At 67.4% G+C, this 13,502-nt stretch overlaps 1 protein-coding gene across 4 annotated transcripts; it reads left to right on the top strand.

The window, feature by feature from the left end:
• Positions 1-3,984: 3,984 nt before the first annotated feature.
• USP43 (ubiquitin specific peptidase 43) lies at positions 3,985-13,467 on the top strand. 4 transcript variants are annotated; one of them, XM_072025898.1, is made up of 15 exons: positions 3,987-4,752; positions 5,962-6,102; positions 7,500-7,588; positions 8,100-8,192; positions 8,339-8,474; positions 8,550-8,673; positions 9,376-9,448; positions 9,546-9,651; positions 9,924-10,027; positions 10,140-10,217; positions 10,288-10,414; positions 10,522-10,837; positions 11,383-11,422; positions 11,970-12,107; positions 12,184-12,540. In XM_072025898.1, the coding sequence occupies exons 1-15, from the start codon at positions 4,132-4,134 to the stop codon at positions 12,398-12,400; spliced, it is 2,403 nt and encodes an 800-aa protein (XP_071881999.1). In that variant the 5' UTR covers positions 3,987-4,131; the 3' UTR covers positions 12,401-12,540. The 4 variants fall into 4 exon arrangements, with proteins under 4 accessions (XP_071881998.1, XP_071881999.1, XP_071881997.1 ...); XM_038165431.2 differs by having other exon boundaries at positions 3,992-4,752; positions 11,346-11,504; positions 12,184-13,467; XM_072025897.1 differs by lacking the exons at positions 9,376-9,448; positions 9,546-9,651 and having other exon boundaries at positions 3,985-4,752; positions 11,346-11,422; positions 12,184-13,467.
• Positions 13,468-13,502: the final 35 nt, after the last annotated feature.

Raw genomic sequence — 13,502 nt, 5'->3', positions numbered from 1 at the left:
TGATAACCACATTCAGGGCATTTAGGCTGGCTGTGGGCAGCTGTGTGACCTCAGAGTATGTGGCTGTACGTGGAAAAGACAGGCAGTGGGGGCTCAGCCAGGCTCTTGTAAGCTCTTCGGCTTTCCAGGCAGCTCAGCAGCGCTCCTTGCTCCCCCCGCACATCTCCCAGCAGCGCTAAGAGCAGTGCACACTCCTCACCCGCACAGCTGGGGTCCCTGGGGAGCCCCTGGAGCTTTACAAATGGATGTGACCTACATGAATAATGCCGAGCAGCCGAGAGGCAGAGCAACCCGTGCCTCTCCTCCATCAGAAGTCAGGCTCTATTTGGAAAGCATGAGCTGCAGTCGCACGTTTCCCCATTAGGCGCTTGCCTGACGGCAGGCAAATTGTGCCTCAACGTGAATTACTCATTACGCTGGCATTAGTCACAGGAGCAGCCCTGTTCCTAACGGAGCCCTACGAGGCTCTGCCCGGAGCCAGCCGTAAGGAGGGCAGCACTGCCAGGCACAGGGAGGTGCTGCTGCTCCCGTCACATCAACAAGAGCAACGAGGTGTCGCTGCTGCAAGCCGTGTTTGCACACACATCTCTCCCCGTGTATCTCCCCGAATTCCCAGGAGGAGCAGCAGCAAGTGGCAAGACAGCAGCAGACAGGCTACGGCAGCGCAGCCTGCGTGAGCAGCACGGGCGTGCTGTGCACTGCCTGGGTGATGGAGCCAAACTGTGCTCCTGGGGGAGAGGGGGTGAAAATGAGTGAGGGGCAGTGAAAATTGGGCATGTCCTGGCTTTTGGAAATGGCTTTTTTTAATAGGAGAAAAAAAAAAATGTGAGAGTTGTGTGATGCCTGTTGTGTGCTCCAGGAGCAGGTGGCTCTTTGGGTGGGTGAAACTGATCCTCGGCTTTATGGCATGGAGCCGAGGGAAGGGAGACCTGGATTTCTGTCTGTGTGGCACGAACTCACAGCGTGATGCTGTGCTGGGAGCTCCTTGCCACCAGCAATTTGGCCCCCAGGCTGCCATTCCCCGCTCCGTGGAGGACTTTGTGGCGTGCTGGCTTGCAGCCTGCAGAAGGGCTCACGTTGTTGTTGTCTTGCTCTGCCCTGGCACAAAAGCCTTTTAGTAGTTTTTTTAACACACTGGCATTGAAATAACTTTGCAGAGTTTGTTGATTTGTGCATTGCTCGGTGCCTCAGGGTGTCTGCTGGCTGGAGGTGAATCCCCCAGTGCTCAGAGTGGGGGGAGCCCAGCCCCAGGCTGCCCCACGTCCTGCAGCAGGCGGGCAGCAAGTCCCCGGGGGTTCAGTTGGCACAGACCTGGCCAAGAGAAGTCACAGCACAGACACAGAACCAGAGGATGGCAGGAGCATGGAATGGTTTGGGTTGGAAGGGACCCTAAAGATCACCCAGTTCCACACCCCCACGTGCGCAGGGACTGATGGAGATTGCAGGGCAAAGTCATTGCTCTACTCCAGAAGCACTCTGTAGGCTGCCAAGCGAGTCCTTAGGCTAACGCAGCCCAGGAGGAGCAGCTGGGTGTGCTCTGCCCTGCCTATCGCACACACCCGGAGCGTGGTGGGGCGCTGCTCCTCACCCCAAATCACTCCGTCCCCAAAAAGCCAGGGCTTTCCCAGCCCCCTGCAAGAACTGAGGTTCCTGGTTATGACAACATGGGGATAGATGTGCGGGGCTCTGCACGCTGATTTTGTTCACCCTGGAGAATCCAGAGGGATGTGAGTACCTGTGGCTGGAGGTCGGTTCTCACCCGAATCCTTGGCTTGTGGCTGCTGTAACGGGGCTCACGTCTTCTGTACCCCCCTGCGGCAGGGATCTCAGCTTCCACCTTCACAGGGGACAACGGGTAAAAATAACCCAAAGACACCTACCCAGAGCAGCCCCTTGGGACCATACATATTCGTGACAAACAAAGCAAAATTGCAAACAAAGTGTGAGCTCGAGCAGCCCAGGGGCAGCACGAAGTGGCCGCTGACCTTTTGTGTTGCACGCTGCAGGAGCACGTTCGTCGGCTGTGAGCTCCCCGGACCGGCGGCGTTCACCTGCCTCGCTGCTGCGCCTCCGCTCCCAAAAAGGCAGCACCCATGCATCTTTCATGTGGCTGCTAAATAACTTAGCTTGCTATCTATAATTTAATTGGAGCGAGGAGGTGTCTCCTGCAGGAGGAAGCTTTCCCCTTCTGCCTTAAGCCACGAAGTCGGATGGCACCATTAGCAGGTGGCCCCCCCGTAACGATGTGGGGCTGGCATTATGGATTTCCTCGGGAGCACAGAATCTTTAAAACAGGCGCAGGCTTCGGTTGTCCTCGCTTGCACCCAGAAAGCACTTACCACCTCCAGATCCCCCCTGTGAAAGCAGGCTCCCAGCCCGCCCCACAGATGTTCCCAGCCCGCACCGAGAGAGCAGGGAGGCTTTGATAAAGAAAACATTGTCCTGGGGCAAAACTCAGCGAGCGTGAAGGCTTCTTTTTTCTTCTTTTTGCTGTGATTTGGCAGCATCGCAATGGGTTTCTGCTGGGCTGGACTCAGCTCAGCTCGGGGCTGTTGAGGGTTTTGTTCCCGCACCCTCCCTGACACCCCGGTGCTGCCCTGCACGGATTCTGCCTCCCCGCAGGGCTCGTTTCTGCCACAGGAACCTCCCCGTGGTTTTATGCCGCCTGCCATCCGCGGCACCGGGGCAGCCCGTGCCATAGCAGCACGGATTTTTTCAGAACAGCAGGCGGGTATTTTCCCACTCTCTTTGTAGCTGATATTTAGGTTTTCCCCACCCCACGTTTGCTCCATGTCTGAGCCCGATGTGTGCAACACGTCAGCTTGCATGGCAGAAGCCTGAGAAAGTTGGGGGCGCCCGAAAAAGGCATCTAGACAAAAAGCACTTACACAACCCAGCGCTGCCTGCGTGCTGCAGCGCCAATAAATATTTGATTTGAGCTGAATGGGGTCCAGAACCGTGTGAAGAAGAGTGAGAGTTGTGAGCAGGATGTTAGAGAAAGGCGGATTAACATAGCGAGCGTTCCTGGCCCTCACCCCAACGTGGGAATCACTCGCTCCCAGCCAGGAGGGGCCGGCGCTACCTGCAGGAGGGGTGGCAGCAGGGGCAGGCGGTGCCACCAGCGCCGTGCCCCGTGTCACAGCTGGCTGGGACCCCAGGACAGCAGCTTCTATGGCCTGGCACATTTCCTTAATTTGGGCAGGCTTGGCTGTTGTTTTTTGGTTCAGGGCTGTTTCACTCTCTCACTTTTCTGTTCTCTTTCACGTGCCCAGCAGGTTTGGCTTTCTAACTCCCACCGCTCGCAGTGGCCACACCTGGTGACCATGTTCCTGTGCCCTCGCTTTCCCCGTTGCCCTCCCGTGCTTTCCGTAGCACCCAGGCTCAGGTCCCCGGGTGCCCCCAGCTCAGCAGCACTGCCTCGCTGCTGTGCGGTGCTCAGGGGCGATGCCACCGTCCTGGTGCCCCCATCCCCGGGCAGACCCACAGGGGCTTTTGTTTGCAGCCTGCTGGGAGCTCCCGGGGTTGGCGATGCCCGCTCCTCCCGCAGCACGTGAAGCACAATTTGGAGGAATCCCCGCATCCTCCCCGTTTCCATCTCCTGCCTTGGTGCCGGGGAGCCCCGGGGCTTTGCCCTGCAGACCGTGACCTCTGCAGAGGGGCAGAGCCGATGCCGATTCTCCCTCCAGCTGCTGGGCACCACCGGGCCCCGACGGATTGTACCCGATTGTACCCGATCCGGGGCCGGTGCCCGCTGCCCCCTGTGCCCCCCCGGCCGGCCTCCAGCCTCGGCTCCCCGGGGGAGGTCGCAGCCTCCCGGTGGCCCCCAGGGACCCGAAGCGGGCACAGGACGGGGCCACCGGGGCGCAGCCGCTTCCACCGCCAGGAGCTGCAGCTCCTCCTCCTCCTCCTCTTCCTCCTCCTCCTCTCCTCCTCCTTTCTCTTCCCCTTCTCCCGGAGCCAGCCCGGCCGGGGGAGGAGCCGCCCTCGCACACAAAACCGCCCTCCCCGGCCCCACCGGCTCCCCACCGGCGCCCAGCGCCCGCCCGGGGCCATGCGCGCCCCGACGGCTCCGGCACCGGCACCGGGAGCAGCACCGGCACCGGGCGGGCGCCGCCGCCGCCCCCCGGGGCCATGAGCGCGGCGTGGGGCGGCCCCGGGGGGCGCTGGCGGGGCGGGGGGGGGCGGCGGCGGGGGGCTCGGCGGCGGCCCGGGGGGGCCCGGGGGTGCCGGGGGTCCCGGGGGGCGCTGCGCTCTCTGGGCGGCCTGGCCGGGCGGCTGCTGCGCGCATGGGGGCGCCTGGCGGGGGGGCGCGGGGCGCAGCGGGGGGAGCCCGAGGACGACGAGGGGGGCTTCGGGGGCGGGGGGGGCAGGGGGCGGCGGGCACCGGCATCGGGACCGGGGTCGGGGTCGGGGCGGGGGTCGGGACCCGGGGGCGGCGGGACCGGGATGGGCACCGGGACCGGGACGGGGACGGGGATGGAGGCGGGGACCAGGGTGGGGACCGCGATGGGGACGGGGCTGGGGACCGTGTCCCGGCCGCCGGGCGCGCAGGGGCTGCGGAACCACGGCAACACGTGCTTCATGAACGCCGTGGTGCAGTGCCTCAGCAACACCGCCCCGCTCGCCGAGTTCCTCGCCCTCGGCCGCTACCGCGCCCGCGGAGCCCGAGCCGAGGTCACGCAGCGCCTGGCGGCCCTGGTGCGCGCCCTCTGGACCCTCGACTACAGCCCGCGGCTCTCCGCGGAGTTCAAGGTACGGCCCCAACGGCCCCAGCCCGGCCCCAGCCCGGCCCCGGCACCCCACGGCCGCTCAGCAGCTCCCACGAGCCGTGGTGACCATGCACGGAGCGCGAGGGCTGAGCCTGGGGCTCCCTCCCGCTGGGTGCTTGCTGCCTGCTGGGCGCTCTCACCCCGGTGTTTTCTTTATTCCCCTTGCACTGAGCTCCCTCGCGGCAAAGAGAGCGCAGGGCAGGTGCCCCACAAGGGTTCAGCCTCGGTGCTGCCTTGGCACCCTGCTGCCGGGGCTCTGCCCGCCTGGGGTTTGGGCACTGTGCCTGTGCCCGGTGCCCGGTGCTGTCCGTGGCCGGCTCGGTGACAGCTGGGTTTGGTGACGGTGGCACCCGGCTGGCGCTGCGTGTCCCCGGTGATTTGTGCTCGAGGTGTGGGGCTTGCTGCGATCCCAGCAGTGCGTCCGCTCAGCCAGGGGCTGGGCCCTGAGACCGAGCTGGGCAAAGCTGGAGGGGACCTTGGGGGGCACCCAGCTGGGCTGAACACCCCCCCACTTTGCTCTGCTCGGCAGAAGGGGAAACTGAGGCACGGGGCAGCGCCAGTGGCCATGGAACTGGGGGGTCCCCAAGGCCGAGCCTTGGTTGTGAGGGGCTGGAGCTGAGCAAGGGAGAGTGTGAGACCACAGGCTTCGGGGCGTCAAGGTTGTTAGAGCCTCTGTGGGGCTGTTAGCTGATGAACTGCCTAATTAGGGAAGCCTTCGTTACCGGGATGTGCCAGCCAGTTGGAGGGTGCTGGGTGCAGGGGTCTGCCCGTGTGGCACCATGTGGCATTGGGCTGAGCACGCCCCGGGGTGGCACCGCCAGCCTCACCCCACTGGGGAAACTGAGGCACGGGGTGGCACCGGGCTGGCAATGAGGTGCTGCTGATGGGGTGAGGGTTTGGCCAGGCTGGGGGGGGTCTTTGGTGAGAGCCCCGGCCCCAGGAGCATCCCCACTGCCTGCTGGGCCATCAGTGGTTCCTGGTGCCCAAAAGTTGTTGCACAACGAGCTGCTGGGAGATGCTCCCTGACCGGCCCAGAGCTGCTGTGACAGCCCTGCAGCCCCCGGGACAGCGGGCACCGGCCCGTTATGGGCTTAATTACTGCGGGCTGGGGCTGGGACGGGATCAGGGCCTCGTGCCGGGGTGTCAGTTGTCTCTGGGACGTGTCCCGGGGCTCAGCGCCGTGGCCTTGCAGAGCATCGTGTCCAAGCACAGCGCGCAGTTCCGGGGCAACGCGCAGCACGACGCCCTCGAGTTCCTGCTCTGGCTGCTGGACCGCATGCACGAGGACCTGGGCACCGCCTCGCCCGCGCAGGGGCCCTGCGCCACCGCCGAGGTGGGTGTCCCCGCTCTCAATGTCCCCGTGTCCCCGTCCCCAGCGAGGTGCCAGTGCCTGGTGTGACAGAGGACAGGGCCCTCTGTGCCCCCCAGCGTCCTTTTGGCAGCAGCAGCTCTCAGAAGCTGAAGCCACCCCTTGCACCCCATGGGCAGCGCCCTCTTCCCGGGTGTCCCCCCACTGTTTTGGGGTCCCCGTGGAGCCCAGCGCCTGTCCTGGGTCCCTGCAGCACCCGTGGGTGCAGCAGATCGCTGCTGGGAGCGGTCTCGGTGGCACTTTGGCTCCAAAGCGGTGCCTGCGGGGGGCACTTTGTGCTTTCCCTTCTGCTTTCAGAACCTATTAAACAGGAAGAAAAGCTGAAGCACGCTTTTTGCCATCAGGCAGCAGCTGCTCAGGCGGCTGGGTGGGAGCTGGGAGCACAGCGAGCGCCTGAAACCCCCTGGGAGAAGTCAGCGCCTGCGTCCCCCACCCCAAAACCTGCTGCTGGTGTCACGCGGGGTGACACGGGGTGGGGACGCTGTGGGATGCAGAGTGCAGACACTGGGTTTGGGGACATTCTGAGCCAGGGCTGCGGTGGCACAACCCCAGTGTGTCCCCTGTGCCCTGGGGACAGGCAGGAGCCGCTGGTGACAGCTCTCTGGTGGGGCTGAAACAGGCGCTGGGTCTAACCTGAGCAGCCCCAGGGGTCCGAAGGGTTTGCTGCTCAGAGGGCTGGAGCAGGAGGAGGAACCTCCAGGAGATTTGGGACAATTTGGGGGAATCAGAGTGGGCACAGGCAGTGCTCAGAGTGAGTCAGGTCCCCCTCTGACACGGCAGATGGCCCCCAGCAGGCCGTGAGGACACGTCAGGCTCAGCGGGACCTGGTGCCAACAGATGGCACCAGGAAAACCCACGGCCCGTCCAAATACCTGCTGCATTTTCAGGCTTGCTCATGGCCATACCGAAAACTCTTCATTCCCTATAACAGCCCAGTCCTCCAGCAGCATCTCACCGCTGGCTGTGCGCACCCTGAGGGCGCCCCTTTCACAGGGCTGGAGGCTGAGGCAGGGCAGGGAGAGGGGCCCCTGGTTTCCAGCAGCCCGAGCCCTGAAAAGCCGAGCACTTGTCAGGTTTTCATCCGTGTCCTGTAAGGATCAGAGCAGGGGAGCTCGCAGGGCAGCTCACTGCCACGGCTACCACAGGGCTCAGCTGTCTCGGGTCCTCCCTGCCCCGGGGCTGCTCCTGGCTGAGGCTTTGGGCCGTGCTGCCCACGTGGGGATGTGCCCAAAAATCCCCCATGGGGCCAGGCAGGGGTCGCTCCCCGTGCCGCAGAGCCCGTGGGGACGCCACAGCCGTGCCTGACTCCCCGTGCCCCCGCGGTGCCCCGGGCTCACCCCGCTTGTCCCTTGTCCCCGCAGCCTGTCCCGGAGCAGAGCAGCAGTGCCGGCGGTGCCGCGGCACCCCGCGCGCAGAGCTTTGTGCAGAGCCACTTCCAGGCGCAGTACAGGTGAGCGAGGGCCGAATCCTGCCCTGGGAGCAGCGCCGCAGCCGCGTGGTGCTGCCGGAGGGGGGGACAACCAAGGGCTGGGACCCCCTGGGTCTGCTGGGCTGGGAGGGCTCGGGGAGGAGGGCAGCGAGGGGACACATCTGGAGGTGCGGAGGAAAGAGAGGGGGGAAAAATGGAAAGGGGAGGGAAAAGGAGAGGAGGGAAAAGGAGAGGAGGGAAAAGGAGAGGAGGGAAAAGGAGAGCAGTGCTGGCTGCTGGCATTAAGCATTGATTTGAGCCGGGCTGTGCTGGGGCTGCGCAGCCAGCACCAGGTCAGCTGCAGTCACTGCGGTGCCATTGATAGGGTTCAGAGTGAACGGCCGGCCGGGGCTGTGCGTGGCTCTGGGTAGGCACCGTGGAGGTGACACAAGCGCCCCCACCTCCATCTCACAACCCCGGTGGGGCCGTCCCATCTGTGTGGCTCCATGCCGTGCACCTTGGGGACGTGCCAGCGCCGTGCCGCGCCCCGCAGGTCCTCGCTGACGTGCCCGCACTGCCTGAAGCAGAGCAACACCTTCGACCCCTTCCTCTGCGTCTCGCTGCCCATCCCCACGCGCCAGACCAGGTGAGCCCCCGCACCCCCCCACTCCCCCAAAACCAAAAAATTCGCACAATTGGGGTCAAAAGATTTGTGGTGTGGGTGCTGTGACAGGAGGGTGCCGGCCGAGGGGGCGCCCCCTGCCCTGACCCCCCCCCCGATGCCGTCCGCAGGGCGCTGAACGTGACGCTGGTGCTGCAGCGCGATGCCGGGCGCCCGCTGCGCGTGGGGCTGGCGGTGCCGCTGCGGGGCACGGTGGCGGAGCTGCGCGCCATGGTGGCACGGGAGGGGGACGTGCCCCCCGAGCAGGTACCGGGGCTTGGTGGCAACGGGGGGCACCCCAAATCCCCTCCCCCAGGCCCCCACCGCCGTGGTGTCCCACAGGTGATCCTGGCGGAGGTGTCCCCGCGGGGCTCCCTGCGCTCGCTGGGTGACAACGAGGAGCTGGGCACGGCCGGGGAGGGGGCGGCCCTGTACGCGCTGCAGGAGCCCCCTGCGCCCCCCGCAGGTACCGGGGCGCTGCTGGGATTGGTGGGAGATAACAGCCCTGGGCGCTGATTGGTGGGAGATAAGAGCCCTGTGCTGGGATTGGTGGGAGATAACGGCCCCTGGGCGCTGATTGGTGGGAGATAACAGCCCCTGGGCTCTGATTGGTGGGAGATAACAGCCCCTGGGTGCTGATTGGTGGGAGATAACAGCCCCTGGGCGCTGATTGGTGGGAGATAAGAGCCCTGTGCTGGGATTGGTGGGAGATAACAGCCCCTGTGCTCTGATTGGTGGGAGATAACAGTCCTTGTGCTGGGATTGGTGGGAGAAAAGAGCCCCATGCTCTGATTGGTGGGAGATACCAGCCCCCTCCACCCCAATTTCATGATTGGTGGCAGCAGGTGCCTGCCCTGCTCTGATTGGTGGCAGCCTCCTTCCCTCCTCCCAGTGATTGGCGGGAGCCGTGTCCCTCGCGCTGTGATTGGTGGGGACAGGTGTGTGCCGTGCCATGATTGGTGGCGGGCAGGTGTCTGCCCTGCGGTGATTGGTGGAAACTTCACCCCCTATTATAATTGGTGGGAGACGGGGATCCCCTCTGCTGCGATTGGTGGGAGGTGCGTGCGCTGCGCTGTGATTGGGCTGCGCTGTGCCCCTGGGGTTTTAACTGTGCCCCTGTCCCCATGTCCCCCCCCAATGTCCCCCCCCCAATGTCCCCATCCCGCAGGCCGCCCCCCGGCCCCCCCCATGCTCCTGCTGTTGCTGTGCCACACCGCGGGCAGCGGCCCCCAACAGGCCAGGTACCGGCCCCACGCCCCCCCCCGCTGCCCCCCCAGTGCCCCCCACCCCTGGGGGGCGCCCCCGGCCCCGTCCCAGCCCCGTCCCCTCCGTCCCCAGGTTCGGGCCCCCCCTGGTGCTGTGGCAGGAGCGGGGCGCGGCGTGGGCGCAGCTGCAGCGCCGCCTCCTGGCCCCACTGCGGCCCCTGATGAGGAGCGGGGCGCAGGTGAGACCCCCCCCGGCTGCCCCCACCCAGGGGTCCCCCCGCAGCTGTCCCCTGGGGGGCTGGGAGGGGGCAGCCCCCACGGGGGGGGCCCCGTCCCCGTGGGTGTCCCCATTGTGGGGTGGGAGCGGGGTCGAAGCCCCCTGGGGACCCCGAATTAAATTCCCGCTGCCAGCCTGGGATGGGCGCTTGGCTGGGGGTGGCCCCGCTCCTGGGGTGGCCGAGCCCCCCCTGAAGCCCCCCCAGCCCCCCCTGAACCCCGCTGTGCCACGCAGGGCTCGGGGACCCTGTTCCGGCTCCGCGTGGCCGGGGACGCAGCGCCCGGCACCTACCTGTCCCCGCAGGACGCGCGGCCCCTCTGCCACCCCGCCATCGACAGGTGAGGGGGGGGGACGCGGCTGTCCCCACGGGGAGGGGGGGTGGCCCCGCCGGGAGGGAAACTGAGGCACGGAGCGGGGCCGGGGGCTCACGGGGCTGACGCTGCCCCGCAGGGCGCTGCGGCTGAGCGGCGCGGGCGGCCCCCCCCACGTGCAGCTGACGGCCGAGTGGGACGTGGCCACCAAGGAGCGGTGAGTCCCGCGTGGGGACCGGGGGCAGCGTGGGGTGCCCTGCCCTGAGCCCCCCCCCCCTGCCCCTCAGCCTCTTCGGCAGCCTCCAGGAGGAGGCCGTGCAGGACGCCGAGAGCGTGCGGCTGCAGCAGCAGGCACACCAGCAGCACAGCTGCACGCTGGACGAGTGCTTCCAGCTCTACACCAAGGAGGAGCAGGTAGGGGGCACCCCGAAAACTGCCCCCGAGCACCGCGGTGCCGGGGGGAGGCTGCTGGGGCTGCCCCGGGCTCGTTTCGGGGTGCCCACGGCGCGCGGTGTCCCCAGCTGGCCCCGGACGACGCGTGGCGCTGCCCGCACTGCCGAGTGCCGCAGCAGGGCACGGTGAAGCTGAGCCTCTGGACGCTGCCCGACATCCTCATCATCCACCTCAAGCGGTTCCGGCAGGTGGCCGAGCACCGGCACAAACTCACCACCCTGGTGCGCTTCCCCCTGCGGGGGCTGGACATGGCCCCGCACCTGGCCCCGGGGGGGGGCCGCTGGGCACCCCGGCGCCTGCCCGAGAGCCGCCCCCGCGACTCCCTGTACGACCTGTACGCCGTCTGCAACCACCACGGCAGCATGCAGGGCGGACACTACACCGGTGAGTGCGGGGCGGGACGGGGCACGGCAGCGGGGTGTGCTTGGGGGCACCCCGGGGGGGGCAGTGGGGCTTGGGACATGGTGTGCTTTGGGGTACGGCCTGGGTTTGGGGTGCACAGCAAGGAGATGGGGCATGGGGTTGGGGTGTGCTGGAGGGGGATGTGCCGTGGGGCAGGACGTGGGGTTTGGAGGGCACCGCAGGGGTGTGCAACGAGGCTTGGCTGGCACCTCCGGGGCACGTGGGATGGGGTTTGTGTGGCACGGGGTTGGGGGGCACCGCAGGGGATTTGCTGTGGGGCAGGACACTGGGTGGGGGCGTGCACAATGGGCAGGGAGCACGGGCTGGGGGCGTGGGGCTGTGTCCCACAGCAGCGCCTGCAGGGATCGGCCGCCCTCGCTGCCAGCACCACCCCGCAGCGCCATGGGGCTCCCGGCCCCGCTGCACGGGGTGAGGGGCGGCCTGGGGGGTCCCTGCCCCCCCCTCGTGCCCTCCCTCACCCCTGCCCCAGCCTACTGCTGCAACTCCCTGGACGGGCGGTGGTACAGCTACGACGACAGCACGGTGGAGGCGGTGCAGGAGGACGAGGTGAGCACCCGCAGCGCCTACATCCTCTTCTACCAGCGCCGCGACGCCATCCCCGCCTGGTCGGCCAGCAGCGCCGCCAGAGGTGAGCGGAACCGCCCCAGCCCTGGCACCTCGCGGCCACCTGCACGCTGCAGGGATGCCACCTGCACGCTGCCACCCGCCTGATGCTGCCCGGGTACCCCTGGGGCATGCACGTGGGCACAGCACAGCCAGATGTGTGTGCCATGGCACGGTGTGCACAGGCAATGCTTGCACCCGGGGCCGTGTCCCCACGTGCACACCGCAGCCGCTGTGCACGCGTGCGTGCAGCTGGGTCCTGCACACACCGCCCAAGTGCTCGAAGCTGCAGCTGCGCAGCGCAGACAGCTCGGGGTGGTCACACTTAGCCCACAGGTGTGCACACCCACACAGCTCCTTGCAGCTCCCCCAGTGCTGCAGCCCCCCAACCAGCCCCCCGCCCTGCTCCCAGGGGTGCTGAGCCCTCCCGGGGCTGTGGGTGGGACCGGTGCCGGCCCCGGCCCCGCTCGCAGCCCCCCGCTCCCCACAGGCTCCACCAGCTCACCCCTGTCCGATCACTGGGTGGCCCGGCTGGGCGGCAGCAAGCGGGACAGCGCCGTGTCACAGCCCCCTGCCCCCCGTCCCTCCCCGCCCAGCACCCCGGACACCAGCACTGCCCAGGAGAAAGGTGAGCAGCACCCCCAGAACCCACAGCACCCCCAGCACCCCATGGTGCTCCTTTCCTCCTGCTCCTTTCCTTGCAGGTGGCTTCGAGGCGAGGCCCTCGGTGCGCGGCATCCAGAGCCGCAGCCTCAGCATGAAGCTGCCCCCCGCCCGCCGCGACGGCCCCCCCAGGCCCGTGCCCCTGCGCTGGTCCTTCACCTCCCGGCCGTGGGCACCGGGGCAGCTGGTGGTGCACCTGGAGCCGGGGCACCGGCCCCGCCGCCCCCACCGTGCTGTCCTCCCAGCAGGGGCGGGTGAGGATGGCAGCCCCCACGCTGCCCCCCAGGCCCAGAGCCCCTCGCTGGGTGAGGCAGCCGGGACCCCCAAAAAATCCGAGCTGCCCCTCTGCACCCCAACGCTGCGCCGAGCCCGGAGTGCAGGTGCCGAGGTGGCCCCGCGCCTGCACCCCAAAAGCAAGATCCCCCCCGGGAGCGGGGAGCTGGAGCAGAGACCCCCCCGGGGGCGGCAAGAGGGCAAAGCTGGGGGGGCTGCGCTCTGCAGCAGCCCGGGGAGCCCCGAGCCGCCCATCAGGCGCTCGCAGAGCTCGGCCAGCCTCCCCCCGCGCCCCCTCCGCCTGCTGCGGCGCTCGGCCTCGCTGGGCAGGGGCGCGGGGGGCCCCCCACAGCCCCCACCCGGCCCCCCGGGTGTGCGGGGTGCAGTGCTGCGGGGCCGGGAGCGCACGGCATCGCTGCGCCATGCGGCTGTGCCCGAGTCCAGCTTCTGAGCAGGGCCCCTGGGGCTGGTGTGAGGCTGAAATGGGAGCGTCCGGCACTGGGGGCATTGGGCAGGGGGGTGCCCGGAATTGGGGCATTTCTGCACCATGAACATCCAGCTCCCGGCTGCACGGTGCCGGGGGCATCATGCAGGTACCTGGAGGCGGCGCATCCCTGCACCGTGAGCACCCCAAACCTGGGTGCGTGGTGCTGGGGGCATCATGCAGGGGGGTGCCTGGAATGGGGGGGGTAACCCTGCACACCTGGCACCCCAGGAAGATCCCGCAGCAGGGCACCCTGCACCCCGCTGCACCGGGGGCATCCTGTGCCCCAGCGCCTTCCCAAGCCATGCCTTACCTGGGAGCGAGCACCAGGCAGCAGGCGTGGGGGCCGTGGGACATCAGGAGAGGAGAGGATTTATTCTGTACGGAGAGTTTTATGCAGAGATGGTTTTTGTTTTGTACGAGGCGACTCCTCGGCAGGGTGGCCGGCAGCGGGGCGCCGCTCCCGCTCTCAGGGCTATGCAAAACGCGATTCCTCCACCCAGCTTTTGTACGCGGGGGCTGCTGGCGGCGGCGCTCTGAGCTCTTTTATTAAAGACACGTGAAAGGAGCTGGTGCCGTGTGTGTGTGTGTGTGTGTGTGAGT

This window comes from Anas platyrhynchos, chromosome 19 (genome assembly GCF_047663525.1).
Source record: "Anas platyrhynchos isolate ZD024472 breed Pekin duck chromosome 19, IASCAAS_PekinDuck_T2T, whole genome shotgun sequence".
NCBI lineage: Eukaryota > Metazoa > Chordata > Aves > Anseriformes > Anatidae > Anas > Anas platyrhynchos.
Note: the sequence above shows the minus strand (reverse complement) of the source record. Positions and strands in the feature narration are given on the sequence as shown.